Below are 25,449 nucleotides of genomic sequence, written 5' to 3'. Positions count from 1 at the left end.
TGGTTCCAAGTCTTTGCTATTGTAAATAATGCTGCAATAAACATACATGTACATGTGTCTTTTAGTAGAATGATTTATATTCCTTTGGATGTATACCCAGTAATGGGATTGCTGGCTCAAAAGGTATTTCTGGTTGTAGATCCCTGAGGAATCACCACCCTGTCCTCTACAATGGTTGAACCAATCTACATTCCCATCAACGGTGCAAAAAGTGTTCCTGTTTCTCCACAGCCTCACCAGCATCTACTGTTTCTTGACTTTTTAATAACTGCCATTCTGACTGGTGTTGGATGGTATCTAATTGCGGTTTTGATTTCCATTTCTCAAATAATCAGAGATGATGAGCTTTTTGTTTGTTTGTTTCTTGGCTACATAAATGTCTTATTTTGAGAAGTGTCTGTTCATACACTTTGCCCACTTTTTGGTGGGGTTGTTTGCTTTTTCTTGTAAATTTGTTTAAGTTCCTTATAGATTCTGGATATTAGACCTTTGTCAGAGGGTAGATTGCAAAATGTTCTCCCATTCTATAGGTTGTCTGTTTACTCTGATGCGAGTCTCTTTTGCTGTGCTGAAGCTCTTTAGTTTAAGTAGATCCCATTTGTCAATTTTGCCAATTGTTGCAATTACTTTTGGTGTTTTCATCATGAAGTCTTTGCCCATGCCTATGTCCTGAATGGTACTGCCTAGGTTTACTTTTAAGGTTTGTATGGTTTGGGGTTTTACATTTAAGTCTTTAAGCCATCTTGAGTTGATTTTTGTATAAGGTGTAATGAAGGGGTCCAGTTTCAGTTTTCTGCATATGTCTAGCCAGTTTTCCCAGCACCATGTATTAAGTAGGAATCCTTTCCTCACTGCTTATTTTTGTCAGGTTTGTCAAAGATAAGGTGGTTGTAGATGTGTGGTGTTATTTCTGAGGCCTCTCTTCTGTTCCATTGGTCTATATATCTGTTTTGGTACCAGTACTATCTTGTTTTAGTTACTGTAGCCTTGTAGTAGAGTTTGAAGTCAGGTAGTGTGATGCCTCCAGCTCTGTTCTTTTTACTTATGATTGTCCTGGCTATACAGGCTCTTTTTGGTTCCATATGAAATTTAAAGTAGTTTTTTTTTTTTTTTTTAATTCTGTGAAGAGTGTCAATGGTAGTTTGATGGGAATAGTGTTGATCTATACATTACTTTGGGCATTATGGACATTTTCATGATGATGATTCTTCCTATCCATGAGGATGGAATGTTTTTCCACTTGTTTGTGTCCTCTCTTATTTCCTTGAGCAATGGTTTGTGGTTCTCCTTGAAGAGGTTCTTCATGTCCCTTGTAAGCTGTATTCCTAGGTATTTTATTCTCTTTGTAGCAACTGTGAATGGGAGTTTATTCATGATTCGGCTCTCTGCTTGTCTATTGTTGGTGTATAGGAATGTTTGTGATTTTTGCACATTGATTTTTGTATCCTGAGACTTTGCTGAAGTTGCTTATCAGCTTAAGGAGTTTTGGGCTGAGATGATGGGGATTTCTAAATATAGAATCACGTCATCTGCAAACAGAGATAATTTGACTTCCTCTCTTCCTATTTGAATACGCTTGATTTCTTTCTCTTGCCCGATTACCCTGGTCAGAGCTTCCAATACTATGTTGACTAGAAATGGTGACAGAGGGTATCCTTGTCTTGTGCTGGTTTTCAAAGGGAATGTTGTGTCTATTTGGCATGCTCTTTTCTTCTTTATGAGTCTAGTTAGTGGTCTGTTTTGTTAATTTTTTCAAAAAACCAGCTCTTGGATTCATTGATTTTTTCAAGGGTTTTTTTTTGTGTCTTTATCTCCTTCAGTTCTGCTCTGATCTTAGTTATTTCTTGTCTTCTGCTAGCTTTTGTATTTGTTTGCCCTTTCTTCTCTAGTTCTTTTAATTGTGATGTTAGGGTGTTGATTTTAGATCCTTCCATCTTTCTGATGTGGGCATTTAGTGCTACAAATTTCCCTCTAAACATGGCTTTAGTTGTGTCCCAGAGATTATGGTACATTGTCTGTTTGTTCTCATTGTTTTCAAAGAACTTCTTGATTTCTGCCTTAATTTTGTTATTTACCCAGTAGTCATTCAGGAGCAAGTTGTTTGATTTCCATGTAGTTGTGTGGATTTGAATAAGTTTCTTAATCCTGAGTTCTAATTTGTTTGCATTGTGGTCTGAGAGACTGTGTGTTGTGATTTCAGTTCTTTCGCATTTGCCGAGGAGTGTTTTACTTCCAATTATGTGGTTGACTTTAGAATAAGTGCGGCATGAGAAGAATGTGTATTATGTTGAATGTTGACCTGGAATAGAGAGTTCTGTTATCCTAGGCACACTTGATCCAGAGCTGAGTTCAAAGTCCTGAACACTCTTGTTATTTTTCTATCTCATTGATCTGTCTAATATGGACAGTGGGGTGTTAAAGTCTCCCACTATTATTGTGTAGGAGTTTAAGTCTCTCTGTAGGTCTCTAAGAACTTGTTTTATGAATCTGGGTGTTCCTGTATTGGGTGAATATATATTTAGGTTAGTTAGCTCTTGTTGAATTGATCCCTTTACCATTATGTAATGCCCTTCTTTGTCTTTTTGATCTTTGCTGGTTTAAAGTCTGTTTTATCAGAGGCTAGGACTGCAACCCCTGTTTTTTTTTTTTTTCTTCCCATTTGCTTGGTAAATTTTCCTCCATCCTTTTATTTTAAGCTTACGTGTGTCTTTGCATATGAGATGGGTCTCCTGAATACAGCACGCCAATGGGTCTTGAATTTTTATACAATTTGCCAGCCCATGTCTTTTAATTGGGGCATTTAGCCCATTTACATTTAAGGTTAATATTGTTATGTGTGAATTTGATCCTGTCATTATGATGCTAGCTGGTTATTTTGCACACTAGTTGATGCAGTTTCTTCATAGTGTCATTGGTCTTTATATTTTGGTGTGTTTTTGCAGTGGCAAGTACTGGTTTTTTCTTTCCATATTTAGTGCCTCCTTCAGGAGCTCTTGCAAAGCAGGCCTGGTGGTGATAAACTATTTGTTTGTCTGGAAATGATTTAATTTCTCCTTCACTTATGAAGCTTAGTTTGGCTGGATATGAAATTATGGGTTGAAAATTATTTTCTTTAAGAATGTTGACTATTGGCCCCTACTCTCTTCTGGCTTGTAGGGTTTCTGCTGAAAGATCTGCTGGTAGTCTGACGGGCTTCCCTTTGTAGGTGACCTGGCCTTTCCCCTTGGCTGCCCTTAACATTGTTTCTTTCATTTTAACCTTGGAGAATCTAATGATTATGTGTCTTGGGGTTGATCTTCTCATGGAGGATCTTAGTGGTGTTCTCTGTATTTCCTGAATTTGAATGTTGGCCTGTCTTGCTAGGTTGGAGAAGTTCTCCTGGATAATATCCTCAAGTGTGTTTTCCAACTTGGTTCCATTCTCCCTATCTCTTTCAGGTACTGCAGTCAATTGTGGGTTCAGTCTTTTAACATAGTCCCATATTTCTTGGAGGCTTTGTTCATTCCTTCTTTTTTTCTCTAATCTTGTCTGCATACCTTATTTCAGCAAGATGGTTTTCAAACTCTGACATTCTTTCTTCTGCTTGGTCAATTTGGCTATCCATACTTGTGTATGCTTCACGAAGTTCTTGTGCTGTGTTCTTCAACTCCACCAGGTCATTTATGTTTCTCTCTAAACTGGTTATTCTAGTTAGCAGTTCCTGTAACCTTTTATCAAGGTTCTTAGCTTCCTTGCATTGGGTTAGAACATGCTCCTTTAGCTCACAGGTGTTTGTTATTTACTGACCTTCTGAATTTTACTTCTGTCAACTTGTCCATCTCATTCTCCATCCAGTTCTGTGCCTTTGCTGGACGGTTGTTGTGATCATTTGGAGGAGAAGAGGCATTCTGGCTTTTGGAATTTTCAGTGTTTTTGCACTGTTTTTTTCTCATCTTTGTGGATTTCTCTACCTTTGATCTTTCAGGCTGATGACATTTGGATGGGGTTTTTGTGGGAGAGTCTTTTTGTTGATGATGTTGTTGCTTTTTTAGTTTTGTTTGTTGTTATTTGTTTTTCTTCAAACAGGCCTTTCTTCTTCAGGTCTGCTGGAGTTTGCTGGAGGTCCACTCCAGACTCTTACTGCCTAGGTACCACCAGTGGAGAGACTGCAGAACAGCAAAGATTGCTGCCTGCTCCTTCCTCTGGAAGCTTCATCTTAGAGGGGGACTGGCCTGATGCCAGCCAGAGCTCTCCTGTGTGAGGTGTCTGTCGGCCCCTGCTGGGACGTCTCTCCCAGTCAGGAGGCACAGGGGTCAGGAACCCACTTGAGGAGGCAGACTGTCCCTTAGCAGAGCTGGTGCACTGTGCTGGGAGAATCTCCCCTGTCAGGATCAGCCACTCTCTTCAGAGCCGGCAGGCAGGAAAGATTAAATCTGCCGAAGCTGCTACCACAGCGCCCTTCCGCTCAAGTGCCGTGTTCCAGGGAGATGACAGTCCTGTCTGCAAGCCCCTGAATGGAGCTGCTGGATTTCCTGCAGACAGACCTTGCCTACTGGGGAGGACTCTAGAGAAGCAGTCTGGTCACAGCCGCTCTGGTGAATTCCACCCAGTCCAAAAAAACTCTCAGTCTCGTTAGCACTGCCAGGGGAAAACTGCCAACTAAAGCCACAGTAATGATGGTCACTCCTCCCCCGACCAAACTCGATCATCCCAGGCCGACTCTAGACTGCTGTGCTGAAAGTGAGAATGTAAAGTCAGTGGTTCTTAGCTTGCTGGGTTCCATGGGAGCATGGGAGTGGGACTGGGACCCGCTGTGTGAGACTGCTTGGCTCCCTGGCTTCAGCCCCCTTTCCAGGAGATTGGACGGTGGTCCTGACTCATTGGAGTTCCAGGCGCCACTGGAGTATGAAAAAAAGAAAATCCTGCAGCTCAGTGCCTGCTCAAACAGCTGCCCAGATGTGTGCTTGAAACCCAGGGCCCTGGTGGTATAGGCTCATGAGGGAATGTGCTGATCCGTGGATCGCAAATATCCATGGGGAAAGCCTAGTACCTTTGGCAGGTAGCACAGTCTCTCACTGCTTCCCTTTGCTGGGGGAAGGAGGTCCCCTGGCTGCATGCACTTCCCACATGAAGCGACGCCCCACCCTGCTTCTGCTCGTTCTCTGTGGATCGCACCCACTGCCAAACCCGTCCCAGTGAGATGAACTGGTACTTCGATTGGAAAAACAGAAATAACCTGCCTTCTGTGTTGGTCTCGCTGGGAGCTGCAGACCTGAGCTGTTTCTATTCGGCCATCTTGGCCCCTCCCCTTCACGTTGCTATTAAGAGGGATTTCATGCCTACTTCAGCAATATGCCGGTGAAAGGAAGTCGTGGAAAAAATTAGCAGATCAAGTGGACGTACTTATAGACTTTATATTGAAAACCGTCAACAAATGAAAATACTTAATGTGCAAAGCTGCCTTTTCATTGGATACTTACCTGCCAGTTCCAGAGTTCGAAGTCCTGATTCTTTCTTCATCAGCCACTGTCGTTTCAAAAACCGTCTCAAAAACCAAAGGCAGGGCAGAGACCAATATTTCTGCACTGTGTTTGGTCTTTATTGTCAAACAATGCAATAGAATGAGTTGATATAAAGAATTCAGAAAATGTGGCAAAGGCAATATTTTACAGTTACACTGTATTGCAGTACAAATAAAATTAAGCATTAACTTTTAAAAATGCTCTGTGGTAACCACTTTGAACTTAAAATTAAAAGCCTAGAGATATCACCCAAGGAACATAATTAGAATTCTCAGAAAGTAATTGCTTAGAACTGGAAGACAAAAAAGTAAAAGTGTAGTTTTTCCTTAAAAAAACCCTTATTTCCAGAGAAGCATAAAGTACATTCTAACAGGTGATAGTTGATGTGATAACATTAAAGTAAGATGTAACAGATGCTAAACATCTGAATGCAGATGAACATAAATTTTTTTGGTCTAAAATAATTAAACCAGGTCAACCTAGGACATTTAATTTTCATGTGATAATTATATTTGTATTATAGTTAAGCATAGTGAGAGGCCTATCTGGTTTTTGGTCAAACATGTTAGAAGGAAAGACCAACTCTGTAGGGGCTGAGGTAAGTCTTGGAAACTATAAATAGCAAACAACCTACATAGGGATGACAATTTAAAAATTATAATGGCTCCTGTTTTAAATGACTCCTGTATACTTTGGGAAAAATATCTATGTTTAAAATGACTAGGGATTTTATAGTTTTGTATCTTTTTTCAGTCACGGTTTTTGGGAAAAAAAGACTCAAGATGTTCTCAGTAGCTGCCGTTTTCAGACATCATGAAAGTCATAGAAACTTCTCCTACCCTCTATAAAAATAAACAAAGAAACCATAAAACTCTGTAAAGGAAAAGCCCACAAAAACATGCTGCCTTTAGAAGAATCCATGATTTATAATATTTTTATAAATATCTAAGAAAACAGGAGTTCTTTCCATACATATGGTCCTTGGAGATCCTTTCTGTATATACGGTCCTTGGAGAATCCAGTTTTTATGAGAAAGGTGATTTCCAAAATCTCTTACACTTTACAATATCAATTTTGGCCGGAGCATATCTCTCTATTGATCTACCTACCTACATACTGAGCTGTCTTGGATAGAGCACTGGACAAAAGGTAGGCACTGTTTACAATCCACTGACAAGAAAACACACGAAGAAGCAAATCCCACAGCACTCTAAAACCTGGAAGAGATGGGTTCTACATGGGTCTGATGGGATTACTGTACTAACCAGCCTCCGAATATCCCGCTCCGACTCCCACTTGATCTTCGAGATGGCTTCTTGGTGGGACTGATGCTCACTCCGAAGGTCCCCAGCCTTGATTTTATCTGCTTGGATCATATTGCTCAGAGCCTCGTCCACCTGCTTCTTGGCCGTTTTCAGGTCCGCAATTTCCTGTAAGAGCTTAAGACGCTCTGCATCAAACAGTTTCCGGGCCTCCTCCCGGGCCTCAATGGTGAGCGCTGTCCTTACTTTGTCACTGCTGCCATCACGGAGAGCACAGAGAGCAGACTTGAGCCTCTGGATCTCTCCATCACGCACCTTCACCGTCCTTGACATCTCCTGCTCGTGCTGCTTGATAAGGTTCTCCCTCACAGCCTGCAGCTCCTTCATCTTCTCCTCATGGAGCTTGGTTTTGAGTTCTGTCACCAGCACCGTGTGCTTGCGCTGCTCCAGCTCACGAATCCTCTTCGCTTCTTGAGTCTTCTCTCTTTCAAGCTTTGATACCTAAAAACAGAGAGGCAAAAGGATGAAGAGAAATGAGCCTCAAAGGACAGGTGTGCTCCTAGGCAGGATTTGCAGCTCAGGCCGCTGTGATCTCTTAATTCCTCATCTCTTTTCCAATTCCAGGCCCTCGGAGAAAAAAGAACTACAGGCCTTGAAGCTGGGAATACAGTGTGTAAAAGGCGGAATTACCTGAGGATATTTAAATTACTTTGTTCAGATGAATATTTGATGTTCTGGGGCCTTACTATGCAATGTGTGGTCTGCAGACAAGCAGCCTTGGTATCACCCGGGGAGCATGCTAGAAGCACAGAATCCCTGGCTTAGCCCCAGATCTATGACTCAGAATGTGCATTTTAACAAATGCCCATGCAATTGGTATACACATTAATATTAGGAAGTATCACTGTCATGGTTTTTCCCTTTACAGGAAAGATTGCAATGCAGATCGCCTGGAGAACTTTTTAGACTACACAACCCTAGCTAGATCCAAACTGATAAATGTGTGTCTTAGAATAGCTCACAGTTTGATATTGTGATCAGCCTAATAAATTAGTGCCTAAAGTGATATTATTGACCATTCCCCTCCCTGTTTTTTTTTTTTTTTTTTTTTTTTTTTGATGGGATGCTGCTGCTGCTGCTAAGGTGGTGAAAAATGAAGACAGTTGATAATAGCCTCAACCTTACCTTTGTTAGTATGGCAGGTTAGTTTCATCCCCAAATTTTATGCACACACACACACACACACACACACCACCACCACCACCAACAGCAAAACTGCAGATCATTGGGTCCTCTCTCTGATGAAGGACTTTAGTGACCATTGTTATTTCTGAATGTGCCATGAATGTCTCTTTGAGTCCCTTTTCACTCTCACTCCTCCTCCTCCCTTCCTGCCCCCGCAAGCCAACACTCCAAGTAGTTTGGTAAAATATTTCAAATGAGCTTTTTACCTCTCAGGAATTCTGGTTTAAAACTATTCCATGGTTTGCTAAATTTCTGGTGATAATATAGGCCTCCTTGTCGATTAGCAATGGCACTGCCTATTGATCTAATCTGGATGTGAGTCTCTGATTCAGTAGATCGGGTGGGGCCCAGACATTTGTGTCTTGAAAAAGCCTCTCCATGATCCTGTTCTGCTGTCCTCCTCCCCCACTTCATCTCTGCTGCTTGTCTCTGTCTCTGTCTCCTCTCTCTGTCATACACACAACTCCCGCACGCACACACACACATACACAGAGTAATCTAGAAAAAGGGGGCCAGGCGCAGTGACTCACATCTGTAATCCCAGCACTTTGGGAGGCTGAAGCAGGTGGATTACCTGAGGTCAGGAGTTGGAGACTAGCCTGGCCAACATGGTGAAACTCTGTCTCCACTAAAAATACAAAAATTGGCTGGGCATGGTGGCAGGCACCTGTAGTCCCAGATACTTGGGAAGGTTGAGGCAGAAGAGTCGCTTGAACCCAGGAGGCGGAGGTTGCAGTAAGCCAAGATTGCACCATTGCACTCCAGCCTGGGAGACAGAGTGAGATTCCGTCTCAAATAAATAAATAAATAAATAAATAAATAAATAAATAAATATAAAAATAAAGAGAAAGGGAAGAAAACTGGGGAGTCCCAGGAGTAATAGCTAATTGAGAGATATTGAGTCTCCACCATTTGTAAAATTGGAGGGTTTCACAAAATAATAGTTGAGAACCTCTCCAGTTGAAAAATCTTAAGATTGAGACTCCATGTTGTAACCATTGTATTATAAAGTGTGATGGTTAATACTGAGTGTCAACTTGATTGGATTGAAAGATGAAAAGTATTGTTTCTGAGTGTGTTTGTGAGGATGTTGCTAAAGGAGATTAATGTTTGAGTCAGTGGACTGGGAAAGGCAGACCCACCATCAGTCTGGGTGGGCACATTCTAATCAGCTGCCAGTGCAGCCAGAATAAAGGCAGGGAGAAGAAGGTGAAAAGACTAGACTGGCTTAGCCTCTCTGCCTACATCTTTCTCCTGTCCTGGATGCTTCCTGCCCTTGAATATCGAACTCCAAGTTCTTCAGCTTTGGGACTCGAACTAGCTTCCTTGCTCCTCAGCTTGCAGATGGCCTATTGTGGGACCTTATGATCGTGTGAGTCAATACTCGTTAATAAACCTCCCTTTATATATATACATCTATCCTATTAGTTCTGTCCCTCTGGAGAACCCTGACTAATATACAGTGTCTGAGATTTTACTCACCTTAATAGTTTACCTACCTTTGACCAGAACAGTATTTTCTAAGTTTGCATAGTATTTTATGAACAGTTTATTTTTAAAGGCACAGCAATTATTCCCATGATGGTTATTCTAAAAGAGGTTGGGGCACAAGGGGATTTGGTGAAATAAGCAGCCAGGCATCCTCAAGCAACCATCCTCTGATCTCACCTCCAGCTTACACCTATAGTCCCTTCGTGGAGGCCTCTTCTCTCTTAGGCTCTAGACCTGTGCTGTCCTATGTGGCGCCCACTAGTTACCATACTGAAAATTTGAACTGAGATTTTCTCTCCATATAAAACACACTCTGGATTTCAAAGACTTAGTGTGAGGTAAAGAATGTAAAATATCTCACTTATCACTTTTATATTGATTACACATTGAAACTATAATGTTTTGGATAAATTATACTAAACGATATTATTACAACGGATTCTATTTCTTTTTACTGTTTAAAATTGCAGCTAACAAGAAATTTTAAAATCACAGATATATCTTGCATTTGTGGTTCACATTATATTTTTCTTGGACAGCGTTGCTCTGGAATTCTTAGATGTTCATTTGGTGAACCTAGCTTTCCCCACGCTACTGGTGATACTCTCTTAGTAAAGCTCAGTTCTGGTCTTTCTTACGTGTCTGCTCAAAACCACCCAGGCTCTTTTATGTTGTGGAATAAAATCTAACAGCTCAGCTTCACCTTTCAGGCTCCCAGGAAGGTTTGGTTGGATTTCCAGCTCCTACTTCTCCCTCTCTGTCTCCTCACCTGTCCCGTGCTCTAGGTAGGAGAGGGGTTATACTATTTTCTGCACACGCCCTGCCTCTCATTCCCATATGCTGACAGTTTCTTCTTCCTGACTTATGCTTCCATCAGCTCCTTTTGGGATCCTCACATTCCTCATGGCCTGGCTAGATGTCATCCTCTCCTGTCACGCCACCCTACTCACCCAGGATAAAGCTCATTTCTCCTACCTTTGTCTTCTCAGTATACTTTTGAAACACCTCCTTACTAGTGGTTTTCACAGTTTTCTTTGCATTTTTTTTTTTTGCCCACTTGTCTGTCCTCATCACTTCCTCTTCTACCCCTACCCGAGACTGTTAACTTTTAGAAGGTTGCCAGTGAGCCATCCTCATCTTTCTGTACCCAGTGGCTCCCAGAAAAAAATAGAAGAAACCAAGTGGCATGTGTGGAATTAAAGGACGTAGGCCATTATATCTCTCTGGCTAGGCCCCTAGCCAGAGGCAAGAATAATATTTTTTGTCATACAGTTTAGAGAATACAGACTTGCAGGGTTACCAGATCAGCCCCTCCTCAACCCCTTCCCAGTATAAAATGACAACAAAACAAAACCCTAACATATAAGAATATTCACTTCTCTCTGCTAGGTGCTTCTCTTGGTGCTTCAATAAGGACAATCTAGATCTTACTCTCCATCTTTCTAGAGTGGAAGTGGGCATCTTCTAGATCGGGGTGGGAAAACTACCGCCCAAGAGTCAAATCTATCCTGCTCCTGTTTTTATAAATAAAGTTTATTGGGACACAGCCATACTATTCATTTACACATTGCTTAAGGCTGCTTTCATGCTACAATGGAGTTGAGTAGTTTCACAGAGACCATCTAGCCCACAACGCCTAAAATATTCACTATCTTGCCCTTCACAGAAAGAGTTTGCTGATTCTTATTCTAGATAATGCATTTTTTGAAAGGAAAAGCCTTATTTTCTACTGATTTAGAAACTATGATAATTTGCCTTCCATAGAAGACCTTGGGAAGGTTACTTTAGCTCAAGTGATAGGAATTTAGTCATCTTCAATTTCTGCAGGATGCATTTACACTAGGCATCTGGAACCGTATCGTGACTGCAACAGCTGGTGGTTAACAAGGGAAAGTTTTAGCCATTCTTCTGAGAACAGGGAAAAACTGTAGTAAAAATGGACAAAGGGTAAGAAATCATGGGTTTGTATTCTTGTTTCACCATTTTGCTATCACTAAGAAAGTTGCTTTATCCTTCTGAGGATTTTTTATTACACTTAAAAATGTCTGTAACCAGGTTACTTTTAGGGTTAAACTAGATAGTGTATGGAAAAGTACCTTGAACTGTAAAGTACTATGAAGTGCAAGGTAATATTATTACTGGATATAGTAGGAGATACTCCTTGATCTAAAATTATTTATGTCAAATTCTCTGGAGGCATCATATTGTATCTTCCTGTAATTCTGTCATTTACCCCAAATTATTAACTCAAAGTTTTTGCATGAGGACTGAAGGGGAGATGAAGAAAATTGTTTTTAAAAAAGTAAAAATACAGATGCATGAAACATATATTCCAGACTGAAGACAAAAACAAAAACAAATACTGTCTATTTCTTAAAATAATCCATGAAAACTAAAGAAAATTCAAATGAATTGAGTAACATTTGACTTTTTTATGTTTACTTATTTTGGTTGTCATGAAAACTGACTTTTTTTTTTTTTGCAGGATTTCTAGGTATGGCTTCTTTTTAAGTCTGGAAGAAGTGTTTTATTCTGAAGAGAAGTCAAACAATGTGATTGAAATTTTGGGGTAAGAAAGCCAATAAAAATTTTCTGAAAATTATTTGCAGTGCAGATGGTACCACTAAGGATATAGATTTAAATATTGTAATATAAATCTTAAAATGAATATACAAAATGATGAACCATTCCTGAGTAACAATGAAATTATAAAGATGATAATACTTTGAAATGAAGAAAATTATTTAGTAGAAGAAAGAAACCAATTTTGATACATGGATATGTTTTATGGAGAAAAATTTCAGCTCAACCATATAATAGCTAGCATTTATTGAGGGTTTAATATGAGTTAGGCACCCTTCTAAATAGGCTTTACGCACATCAGTGCATTTAACCTCCTGGGCAGCTCTGTGATGTAGGAAGTCTTTGTTTCATCACAATTTGTGATGAGAAAAGTGAGAAACAGTCTTTACATAAGAACAATGTAAAGAAGACTCACTAAAGTACATTGCGGGCCAGGAGCCAGCTCCAGGTCAGATCCTACACCTCCTTGTTTGCTCTGAAACCTTGGACACCTTGTGTCTGTACCTGAAACCTTGCTTCACCTCTGTCAGCCTCAATTTTCTCATCTGTAAACTGGGGTTGTCGATATCATTCTCATACGGCTATTGTGATGATTGACATAGGCAATGGATCAAAAGCCCTGTGGAAAAGCTGGGACACATAAGAGATTAATAACTATTAATACATGGTGGATATTATAATATTAATTTTAATAAGTATTGTGTATATAGTAATATTATATTACACACTATTATAGTAATACCAGCAACATAAATATAAAAGTCCCCATATCGTCTTGATAAGACTAATATTACTATATTACATTATTAAGATGGTAACTGTTTTTCCAACAGAAAGAGATGTTCAAAGATAAAGCTGAGTTTCTTCAGTATGTATTGTGTTCTCTGGCATTGGCAGCATCTAATCTTGATGTGGAAGACACTTGGGGTGCATGTGGGCCTAAAGAGTGATAAAGAATGGTGCAGGGTGGGGCAGGGTGAAGGGGAGAGCGCTCGGTAGGGCTCTGAATGATAGGCTTCCAAATCCCTTCTATCCTAGAGGTTCTACGGGAAACAAAAGGTCATCAGGAAAGTTTAATCCTACCAAGGAAAGGTTACACTATGACAGAGAAAAAAGAATGTATGACTATGTTACATAGATCTCATGTTGTATTTTTCTATTCTATCCTACTTCTGGTCTAGCCTTTGCAAAATGCCAATGTAAATTCTGCCAAGAGAAAGATAGTGATGATTTGAGCTTTAAAAGTGATCTTAGAAATCTAGGATTAAAAATTGGACAGCTCAGTCAAAGGTAAGGAAAAGGTTGAGAGGTTATCAAGGCAAGATAAGCTAACATAAACTTTGGCCTGGATTATCTGCATTGGATGTTCCTGGAGGAACACAGTAAACTGGCAGGGATTTTCAGGGGCACAAAGTAACTCTCAGAGAGGAGATGTGAAGGAATCGCTCTAGGAAGGTTGCTTACAAGGGAAATCCTATACAACCTTATACAATTCAGTGCAAAGGATTCTATCTTTAAAATTTCTTGTTTTCAGCTACTTTTACTTCCTGAAAACAGAACTAAAGGAGTAGACAGGAAAATATACCCCATCCCAAATTTGGTACCTGTGTCTGGAGGCTGTGGGGACAGTCACTCGAGGATAGAGAATGTTGGCTGATTTTCTGAGAATGCCCTAGAGGCAATAGAGGGCAATGGAATCAGAGAGTGAGCATTACCTTGACCACCACCATCTTACAGAAAACAGGAATTCCCATCGCGGCTCCTCCACTAGCTGTGTCTCTGGGAGCAAATGAGTTAAACAGTTTGAACCTCATTTTCTTCCTCAGCGAAGGCAGAATAGTAATTGCACCCTGTCTTTATCACAGGCCTGCTCTGATGGTTGTGAGGCTTGGTGTGAAAATGCTTTGCAGTCTGAAGGGCTGTGCCAATGGGACAGCTCCTGTCTGGAGCTGATTCTTCTCAACCTTGCAACCCAGACCTGTTGCCCTGCTGCCTCTGCCCTGAGAACCCTATTCCCTGCTCCTGTCCATTCATTCCCTCTGTCACTGTGCCTATGCTGTTCACGCAACCATAGTTTATCTCTGAGGGAGAGTTAAAGAGTCCTGGGGCAGCCCCTGGCATGTTCATACACACTAACCATTGGATCACGCACTCATGGTGTCCACAGAAGAGACAAACAGGGCAAATACCGCAACTTAGTGGCTCAGGGTGCTGCTCCAAGAAGCAGACAGACATGGTTGGAAATCCTTTCTCTACCCAAGTCTGGAGTTCTCACCAAAGTGAGTACTATAACAGTACTTATGCCACAGGGTTTGGGGGAAAGCTGTTAAAAAAAAAAATCATGTAAATTCATTCAACAAGTAATTTTGAGCACCTCCTATAGGCCAGGAAGTTTCCTCATCTGTAAAGTAGGGATAACAATGCCCACCTCAGCAGGTGGAAATGAGGATGAAATGAGATAATGACATGAAAACGCTTAACACACTTGACACAAACTAATTGCTCAAAAATTAACACTCATACATACACCCTTGTAAGGTAGATACTATTATTGTCCCATTTGACAAATGAAGAACACAGAGGGGTTTTATAACCTTCTCCAGGCCAGTCAGGTGCTAGTGAAGCAGCTGGGACTCTGGCAGGATGAAATACGCTTATCAGCCCATGACAGATAGTAAATATTCAGTAAGTTGTAGCTATTTATATTATCAGCCCAAAGGTCTTAAGATTCGGCTCTATACACCATGGCTGTTCTGTAAATATCAGTGGGATTATTTGTCTTGTTGGATAAATGAATACTGCCCCGTTGCCCCAAAGGTTTCCACTTTTTAACTTATCCATTCCCTAGTAGCTGAACTGTCATTTTGTCATCAGAGCCTCAGAGCCAACCTGAGAGTATACATTCACATCTAGGCATTGTTCATATTCTCTCTCTTAAAACCTGGCCCTTTTGAAAACACAATCACATTTATTTATAATAAAAGTGCTTTATGACTTGTTTGCCCTCTACATTCCCTTTGCTCTCTGGGGAAGGATGCTGACAGGCAATGAGACTTTGCTTTAGCTCCTGGGCTGGGACCGTAATGAACTGCCAAGGAGAGGTAGCCAGCCAGGGGCAGCCAGCAGAGAAAAGGACAAGGCTGTGTGCGCTCATTTAAGAGGCTGGCTGCCAGTCAGTCGTCAGAGGAAGGGGAGATTATGCTTGGCCCGAGGGCTTAGACAACAGTGCCAGGCCCAAGATACACAGGCAGCCTGGTTCAAACTTGAGAGTTACCCATTTTAAAAGGCTTGACTATGTGGCGTATTGGCAGTGTTGAAGTCCTCAGAGTCTCTGTTTCTGGGAATCTCATCAGTTCGTTCTCTGGAAAGCTGCAGCAGTTTAGGGTTCCCGGCCACGAGATTGACAAGCTTCTGCCTAGGAATGTAGATTGTCATCCTGTCGTAACTGCAATTAAAGGAGTCTGCCTCCCTTGAAGTGTGATGTTGCTGCAGGCAGAGTTAAGGCCAATGAAATGTTTACAGATTGTCAGACCTGGATGGAATCTTACAGCAGAGCGTTTGTCAACACGAAGCCTGGAAGTCATCTGCATCTGTAGTGCATCGGAATTGCCTGGGCTGCTTTACGGAATACAAGTCCGGGTTTTCACCTGACTACTTTATCAGAATTCTTGGATTGTGGGCTCAGGAATCTTAATATTTAATCAGGTCCCCCAGGTTATACCATTGTGCAGTGATGCTTGACAAGCCCAGATATGGAGAAGCAGATTCAGTCATCTGAATTACAGATAGAGACACTGAGACATTTAAATTCATCTCCAAGGAGAGATAAAGACAAATAATGCCCCACATCTTCTGACCCTCAAACAAATGCTGTTCTAAAATGACATCATGTTCCCTTTGGCTTCATGGAAACTAAAAAATTTCCTTCACAAATTTTACATTACCGTCTCTTTATCTAAGGTCAAGGCTTAGCTTAGGCAGGGGGCAAGAGGCTTTGGCAGATCCAAAGGCCACTTATTATTGTTAAAATGAGGAGAAATAGATTTGGGGAGAAATAACAAATTAAAATTTAATAATGATGTCAAGGAAGAAGAGGTAGATAAAAATTGAATAAATATATTTGTTGGCTTGTGACTACTGCTTGTTGATCAAGAATGTTTTCTTACTGTATAATTATCTAAATAAGGCAACTTTATGCAGTCATTGTGGTCTCTGGTTTGCAGGGAGCAAAAACATCTTATGAATGCTGGAGATCTCAAAATGCTTTCCTAGACATGACCCTAGTTGATATTCACACCACCTTGGTGAGATGTGTGTTTCCTTGTCCATTTAGGCGATGGGATTGAGAGAAGTAGAGACTTCTAAGTCTAGTTAGCAACTGACTTAAATCTAGAGAATAGTAAAAAGAACACCAATGCTGTAATTTTTTGCAAGTTTATTATGTGTCAGGCAGCTCTCTGAGCACTTGATATAAATTTTTTTGTTCAATCCTCATAAACACATTATATACGTGTCTAATTTATACCTCAATATAGCTGTGATGTGATGAAGAAACTGAGGTCTAAGGAATGCATCATCTTTAAATTATTCCTCTATTCATTCAACAAATACATATTGAGATTTTTAAGTTCTTGAGATTATTTAGACTCCAGGGCCACTAAGTAAACTGAATTCCTGCTTTTGTAGAGATTGAGGAGTGACTGCACTAAGCAAGTAAAAAGCAAATGTATAAATTGCTATGAAATAAGCCACGAATAGGCTATGGGGAGTAGCTGAGGATGGGGAAGTGTTCTGTTTTAGAGACTGTGGTCAGACACTTGATGGTTGAGCAGACATCTGAAGGAGGTGAGTGAAGGAGCATGGAGCTGTCCAGGAAGAAGAAGTGCAAAGGCCCTAAATGTGATTGGGGTCTCTCTCTTGATCCAGCAAAAATAGGAAACAGAGTGATCGAGAGAGAGAAGTGGGAGATGAGTCAAAGAGGGGGCCGGAGCTAATATCCTGTAGTGGTAGAGAAAGTTCTTTGACTCTAAGAGAGATAGGAAGCCAGTGGGAGGTATTGGGCAGTGGAGTAACATGATGTGGTACATTTCAGAAGGACTGCGTTGAATGCTCTGGGAGGTATAACCTTTGGAGGGCAAGAGTAGAACTTGCCCAAGGTCATGCAACTATTAAGTACTTGGCGGTGGTAGGGGGACACTGTCTGAATTTTCACATCTGGCTTCCTGAACCAGGCTTCCAGAGGAGGTGGAGATCTGTCTAGTGAGCATGCTATTCTTACTTTCTGTGTGTCCTGTGCTCAGTTCCCTCCTGCCACATGCAATAAGCTCTCCATGTGTACAGGGGATGTTGCCCTCTCTGGCAAAGGGCAGGAGTCCACTGGGGTGGGCCAGCAGGCAGAGCTGTGCTCCCTGCATGTGGACAGTCAGAGCTGTTCTTAAGGCCACGGCCTCAGGTAGCCCTCGCTCACCTTGGACTTCTCTTGATGCAGCTCTATCTGAATGTCTGTGAGCTTGGTCCTGAGGTCTTCATTGGCAGCTTGAAGGGCAACAATGAGTGCCTCGGGCTTCTCGCCCTTATTTCGCCCTTTTTTGGACATTGTTCCTTTCTAAATGGAGTCTGTTGGTTTTTAATTTCTTTCAAGCAGGTGCTGCCATGTTACTGTTTCTTATTCTGGAGTACGATGTCTCAGCATCTACTGTGTGGTGCTCCTTGGTAAGGTCTCCTCAACCGCTGCCCTGGAAGCCCTGAGAAGAGGCAGAGATAGTAGTTATTGTTTTGGCAAAGACCTGGTCTAAGTGCCAGTCAGTCTACTCTCAGCCTGAGTTACCTGTAAGAGCCTCTTTCTGAGGCTCTCCTATCCTCAGTATCTCCTGTCCACTTGTACATGAATTTAGAGTGATTTTTTTTCAAATAGCTAATCTAATTATGTCAATATATTGCTTAAAAATCCTTCACCTGTAAGCATATCTCTTTCACGTCTTGGAGCATTCTTTTTACCTGAAACTGCTCCCTCTTCTATCCTTATCTCCTCCATGTCACTCACTGATACTCCAACCATAAGGAACGTGGTCGTTAAAGGAAGTCACCTACATGTTGACCAGAAAAGACAGAGAGACCCAACTTTAAGAAAACCCAAGGTATAGAGACAGGATTACATATAATAGCTAAACTGTGAGAAGTGGAGAATAACTATAAATGAATCACTGGATTAACTGAGTCACTCATATATTCATTCATTCATTCAATCAGTCAATATTGTTAGAGCTCCTTCCATATGCTGTGCTAGGTATAGAATGTTGAAATAGAAAAATAAGTCAGAGTTCCAATGGGAAAAAATTTATCTATTTATCTATCTGTCTATCTATCAATCAATCACCTATCTATTTACATCACTATCCATAATCTGATAAATGTTTTTTTAAAAACAGGCATGAATTGTTTCAGAAGTATAGTGACCTCTCTTTCCATCTGGGTTGAATAAGAAAGGCTCACTGAAGAAGACACCAATGGCTTGGAACTTGAGGATTGGGTAAGATGATAACAGATGGAGAAACAGGTGAAGCATCCTGGGCAAAGAAAAAAAGCAGGTGCTGAGACACAACAGAGAGAAATCACAGTGACTATTTGTGGGAAGAAATAGGGCCTGATTAATTACACCCCCAAATGTGGTTGATGGGCACTGATATTGGAAAGGTTTCCTGGAAAGGATAGATGGCGGGGAGGCCTAGAATTCCAAGCTTAGAATGTTGGAACCTTTTTTTTTCACTAAGCAATGGGGAAGCTGTTGAAGTTCTTGGCAGGTGTGTGCCCTAACAGAGCAGTACTTTGGTGTGGTTATTCTGGCGGCAGAATGGAGAGAGAATGAATGCAAAAAGACCAGATAGAAGGCAACTGAATTTGTCCAGGTAAAGAATGATGAAAGCCTAATCAGAATTGTGGCAAGAGGAGAGAAAAGGGGTAGGGGTAGGTGGATGTATCTTGATTAACAAATTCTTGAATACTTCATAGGAATAAGGGGCCCGGAAAAATAGGAATACTAAATCATTAAAGTCAATGCGAAAAAAATGACAAAATCCTAGAGAAAGCTTCCCGTGCAACCTTTCAGAAAATTGGGCACTGTGTGTGTTGAGGAGCTTCAGTCCAGAGCTGAGGGGAACTCCTGCTGACCACCCATATGCTCCAGCAGCTGCTGCTCTCTTAAGACCCTTGTATCTAGTACTGACAAGCATGCTGGGACCCTGGGCTTTGTGCCATCTGCTCATGAGCACTGAAGCTGTGCTCTTTGAAGTACGTCCCTAGGGGAAGGGGACAGGGAGAGGTTAGGAGATAGGAAGGATGAGACTGTCTGCAGCAGTCATGGAACTGTCCAGCACATTCCATCCTGTGCTAGATGCTGGAATTGTCCTTCATGCTTCCTTTGCAAATCTGGCCAAATTATTAAAGTGCAGGGCTGCGAGGTCTCTGAGAGGCCATCTTTTTTTTTTTTTTTTTTTTTGGTTTTAGTCTTGGAATGAATTCAGCAAGCACATACTGAACATTTGTGTGACAAGCACCAATAGGCATAAGGATAAATAAGATAGTACTTATGCTCAAGTAGGTAGTGAGTGAGTAAATTCACGTGTGTGTGTGTGTGTGTGTGTATATATATATATATATAAAAAACAGGTTTCTCTGTATGTATTTGATTTCTAAATGTTGTTGTTGTTCTGGGCTTTTCCAGATGACCTCCACTGGCCTCCTATATAGTTATGACCCACAGTTCTATATCGATAGCCTCGACCATTATGCAAACACCAGACTTGTATATACATACAACACTTTATTTATCAAATCCACTTGAATATCTGATTGGCATCTCAAACCTAGCATAACTAATACAGATGTCTTTATTACATTAGTCCCCCCAAACCTTATTCTCCCCAGGTTTTCCTAGATCATTAAACGGCAAAACCACATGTCCAGTTGTCCTAGATACAAACTTAGAAATTATATTTTCTTCTATTTTATTCCTTGTGTCTTTTATTCAGTTCACTAAGAAGTTCTGCTTGCTTTGTCTATAAAATATGACCCTCTTTGGCCAATTTCCCTCAAACCTCTAAAGTGCTGCTGGAATACAGAGAAAAAAAGGAGCTTGGGAATAGCATTATAGTCCCTTCATTGTTGTCTTCTTGAATGAAGAACAGGCTTTTCCAAATGCAGATATGAAATGGTAGAGGAAAGAACTTGAGCAAAAACCTGCAGCCACAAATTTGCCTGGTATATTCAGAAAAGGTTGTGAAATGGAAGAAGAGAGACTGAGGTGAGATTTCAAAGGTTGTTGCAAGATAGGCTAGGGAGTTTGGAGTGGATTTTACAGGCATGAAGAAACATGGCAGCATTTGAACACACATGTAATAATAATAAGAGCTGCTAGTGACTGACTGCTCACAATGAGTCCATCATTGGACTAAGGGCTTAACATACTGTTCTTAATTCTCACAAAATTTAGGGAAAAATGATGAACTGAAAGATTAGGTAACTTGCCTAAATTGACCAAGTTGATTGGTGGTGATGCTCAGATTCAAATCTAAGCAATCTGTGACTGGGAACCAAGCTCTTATTCTCTGGACTGCATTGCCTTGTATTTGCATTTTAGGAAGGTAACTGTCAGTATTATGGAAGGTGGTGGAAGAAAGTCAGTTAGGCTGCTTTAATGGCCCATGTGAGAGGTAATACAACCCTCAACAGATAAAAAGAAAGTGGCAACTTTGACACATGGAGTCATTGATGGAATCATGCCCCATTTTTAAACATTACTACTGGTTTGAACATTCTTCTCTCCCATTGTAAGTAACGACTATGAGTTCTACAGAATTGCTTGTAGCAAAAATGTGCAAAGGGACAGACATAATAGATACATTTTCCATCTTAATTTATAATTCTACTTAAAAATGTAATATCATGTGCCAGACTTTATATCGTTATATAGTTTTAGCCTGGGAAGTATTGTGAACTTAGTTCCACAAAGGGTGAGGAAAAGGAAAAGGTGAAAAAAAAAATAGATGCACATTCAGAAAAGAAAAAAGCATCACAGGAAGTTATTGACAGCATCAGCCTATGGGTGCCTTAAGGTGAACAACTTCATAGCCACAGTCCTATACACCCCTCTGGTGGAGGAGAACTTTCTAAACCCTTCTCCAGTTGTAATGGGTGCCTGGCAATCTCGTGGTTCTCATACTCTAATTCTACTGCATCTCTTTTGTCTCCTTGTGCTGCTTTTTTTTTCTTTTCACAGCTTCTTTGAGCTATAAGTCACATACTGTAACATTCACACTTTTAAAATGTACAATTCAGTGGTTTTTAGTATATTCACAAGGTTGCATAAACAGCATCACAATCAATTTTAGAGCATTTTCATTACCCCCAAAAGAAACTCTATACCTATTAGCCACCATTCCACCCAGCTCTCTCAGCCCTAGGCAACCACTAAGTCCATTTAGTGTTTTGTGTCTATTTAGTTTTGTCTCTATGGATTTGTCTGTTCTGGACATTTTATATAAGTGAAATCATATGACATGTTTTTGTGTGTGTGTGTGACTGGCTTATTCCACTTTAGCATAAATGTTTTCCAGGTTCATCCATGTTGTAGCATGGATTGATACTTCATTTCTATTGCTGAATAATATTCTATTGTAGGGATCAACTGCATCTTATGTATTCATTCATTGCCTGATGGATACTCTTGCTGCCTTTGTGTAAGTGGCTTAAGGCCAGGCTTCTACAGAAGCTGCCAGCCATGACAAGGGACATCACTCTTGAAGGAGTGCAAAAAAGAGACTGCCTGAAGGTAGCACTGCACACAGGTGGACTGTTTCTGGACACCCCAAGGTCTTTGCCACTGATGATGTCTGACCCACCAGATTATCAGGAGGAAGGATAGGAGCCTTGTTCCACTAAGGGTCAATCTCTGCGGGAGCTTTACAACATAAAAAACTTGAGGGAACTTTAAGTGAGCCTTACGTTTCTAGCTCCTAGTTGCATGGTCAGGCAGCAGTATCCCCAGGCAACACTGTGAGGCATCAAATATTTGAATTTTAGTTTACTCTTCAGGCCTTCCACTATCCCTAATCAGGCACCTCCTACAGCCCCTGAGGCTGAGTTTCTCTGTAATGGTTTCTGTCTCTGATAAAGATATTAGAGAAGTTAGAGACAGCCTCTTAGAAAGTTTTGCATTTTGAAGATCATTGCTTAAAAGCACACCTTTATGGAGGAATGGATTATTAGTGAAAGAATTACAGGCATCATTCATTCATTTAACAGACATTTACTGAGAAGGTAATATAGTGTAGTATTTTAGAGGAGGGCTTCCTGAATCTTTGGTCTGGTTACATCAAAATCTACTTGAGAGCTCTAGTGATAAGAAGCTCCACTTCTGGATGTTCTGATGTAGTAATTGGCACATGATTCTGATACACAGGCATCTTTGAGAACTTTTGATTAAAAGTATGGGCTATGGAGTCAGACAAACCTGTTTAACTCCCACCTCCGCCTTTAGTAGCTGTATGATCTTAAATCACTTAATTCTCTAGGTCTCAATATTCCTCATCTTTCAAATGGGGTTTGGAGGGATGGAGATATGTAGTATCTATGACATTGGATTGCTTGGCAATTAAATGAAGGGATGTAAGTGATGCTCTTGTACAGCTCATGACACAAGAACTAACCACTTATTGAGTGCTTTCTATCTCTACTGTTAGCCACAGTGGAGGAAATAAAATACCCTGTAAGCTCTGTCTTCAAGATGCGTAAATTGAATAAGAATGACAGGGGATGTGTAAAATTATTGATAACTCAAGTTCTGCACTTACAGAGACTTTATATATTAAAAGAGCCCTTTATTTAGGAACTGGCAGAAAACTCTTGAGGGAGAGAACCCACTGAGAGAAAAGGAGTGACATCAGCAGAGGAAAATGCAGCCTCTGCCCCTCCTCACCAAGGTTTCTCCTGGCAGACTACTTCTGGAGACCAGGAGTGGGATGCCCCATCTGAAATCATCTTGAATCATCTACTCCCAACAAAGTCCTTTCACATCTTTTAGTGTTTAGGCAGCTTCCAGATCCAATCTTGATAAACAAGTTTTCAAGTCTAAAAATTCCCATTCAGCATTCTTCTTTTTTAATTGACAAAAGTATGTATTTATGGTGTACAACATGATGTTTTGAAATATGTATAATTGTGGAATGTCTAAATCAAGCAAATTATCATATGCATTAACTCACATACTTATTTTTTTTTGTGGTGAGAACCCTTAAAATCTACTTTCCTAGCAACTTTTAAGTATACAACACATTGTTATTAACTACACTCACCATGTTATACAACAGATCTCCATCCAGACTTACTCCTCCTAACTCACTGAAATTTTGTATCTTTTGACCAATGTCTCTCTATTCTTCCCTTCCCACCTGCTCCCCACCATTTTTTTGCTCACTTGTTTGAGATGGAGTCTTGCTCTGTTGCCCAGGCTGGAGTGCAGTGGTGCGAACTTGGCTCACTGCAACCTGTGCCTCCCAGATTCAAGCGGTTTTTCTGCCTCGGCCTCCTGAGTAGCTGGGATTACAGGCATGCACCACCACACTCGGCTAATTTTTGTATTTTTAGTAAAGATTCACCACATTGGTCAGGCTGGTCTTGAACTCCTGACCTCGTGAACCGCCCACCTCAGCCTCCCAAAGTGCTGGGATTACAGGTGTGAGGCACCGCACCTGGCTATCCACCGGCCCCCTTAATCACCATTCCACTCTCTGCTACTCTATGAGTATGACCATTTCAGATTTTCCATATAAATGAAATCATACACTATTAGTCTTTCTGTACTTGGCTTATTTTACTTAATATAATGTCCTCTGGGGCTATCCATGTCACAAATGAAAATTTTCTTTGTTTTTAAAAGCTGAATAGTACTTTATACTACCTTCTCTTCATCCATTTATTTGGTGATGGATACTGAGGTTGATTTCATATCTTGGTTATTGTGAATAATAGCATTATTCTTTTTTAACGACAAACACTGCAGTATTAAAATCAAGAAATTGAAAACATCAAATCAATTTATAAGTATTTACAAATGATGATTCTAAGAGTGTAACTGAGTTGTAACTCAGAGGAGAAATGCTTGAGGGGATGGATACCCCATTCTCCATGATGTACTTATTTCACATTACATGTCTCATGTACTTCATTTATATATATACCTACTATGTACCCACAAAAATTGAAAATTAAAAAACAACTTTTCAGAAGAAAAAAAATAATGAATTCATGCTATCGATCTTAGGTTATAATCCTGGTTGTATACTCTGTCCAGGAAAGTAAAAATATCCTAGAAATACTGTTTTGATGTCCAACTATATTTTATTTATTTATTTATTTATTTATTTATTTATTTATTTATCATGGAATGTCACTCTGTCACTCAGGCTGGAGTGCAGTGGCACAATCTTGGCTCACCGCAACCACTGCCTCCCAGGTTCAATTCTCGTGCTTCAGCCTCCCGAGTAGCTGGGATCACAAGCATGCACCACCATGCCTGGCTAATTTTTGTATTTTCAGTAGAGATGGGGTTTCTCCATGCTGTCCAGGCTGGTTTTGAACTCCTGGGTTCAAGAGATCTGCCCACCTTGGCCTCCCAAAGTGCTGGAATTACAGGCGTGAGCCACCATGCCCAGCCTCCAACTACATTTTCTACTGACTCTCACATCATAAAATACCACACAATTCTTTGTCAGAAATGTAGCCACATGTGGTCAAGAAAATATGGCCACTATTTACTAAGCACTCTTCTTGACTTTTGGTAGATGTTAAAAAGTGCATCATTCCTACCCTTAGGTGGCTTCCAACCTAAAGAGGAGACAAACACCTGCAAAAAGAAAACTAATTCTACAAAGCAGGGAATAGTAAATACTATGAATGTAGCTCACAGTGGAGTGATAAAGCATGAAGACTTCATAAAAAGGATGGCACTGAGCTGAGCCTGAATGATATTACCTACCTTAATGGAGCTCCTACTCTGTGCCAGGCAATGGCATTAACTCATTGAACTATTCCAATTAAACTTTGCAGACATTGACTTTTATTATTTTTTAGATAGGGAAATTGAGGCTCAAGGAGGTTAATTAACTTGTAAAAAATTACACAGTTAAGAAATAGCAGAGCTGCAACTCTGCTCTTTGCCAGTCTCCAAAGCGGCTTAGATATAACATTTTCCTAAAGAGAGGGCAGGATTCAGCTCTGGTTGCTGGTAGGTTTCAGAGGTGGCAAAGGTGTCAGCTGGGGTTACAAAATAGAATGGTGATTAGTAACAGTTAAGAGTTTGGAATTTGAAATCA

General features: G+C 40.6%; 1 protein-coding gene across 4 annotated transcripts in view; it reads right to left on the bottom strand.

Moving 5' to 3' along the window:
- JAKMIP2 (janus kinase and microtubule interacting protein 2) overlaps window positions 1-25,449 on the bottom strand; it is a 184,770-nt gene that overhangs the window by 62,731 nt on the left and 96,590 nt on the right. For 3 of the 4 annotated variants that reach the window (XM_008014885.3, XM_008014886.3, XM_008014888.3), the window contains exons 2-3: window positions 17,550-17,826; window positions 6,767-7,264 (exon numbers count right to left, since the gene is read on the bottom strand). In XM_008014885.3, the coding sequence (XP_008013076.2) occupies window positions 6,767-7,264; window positions 17,550-17,678 (627 nt within the window). In that variant the 5' untranslated portion in view covers window positions 17,679-17,826. The remainder of the gene's footprint in view (window positions 1-6,766; window positions 7,265-17,549; window positions 17,827-25,449) is intronic. The other variant, XM_008014890.3, reaches the window with a different exon arrangement.

The sequence above is a fragment of the Chlorocebus sabaeus genome, chromosome 23 (genome assembly GCF_047675955.1).
Source record: "Chlorocebus sabaeus isolate Y175 chromosome 23, mChlSab1.0.hap1, whole genome shotgun sequence".
Classification (NCBI taxonomy): Eukaryota; Metazoa; Chordata; class Mammalia; order Primates; family Cercopithecidae; genus Chlorocebus; species Chlorocebus sabaeus.
The sequence above is the reverse complement of the archived record's forward strand: the minus strand, read 5'-3'. Positions and strand labels throughout refer to the sequence as shown.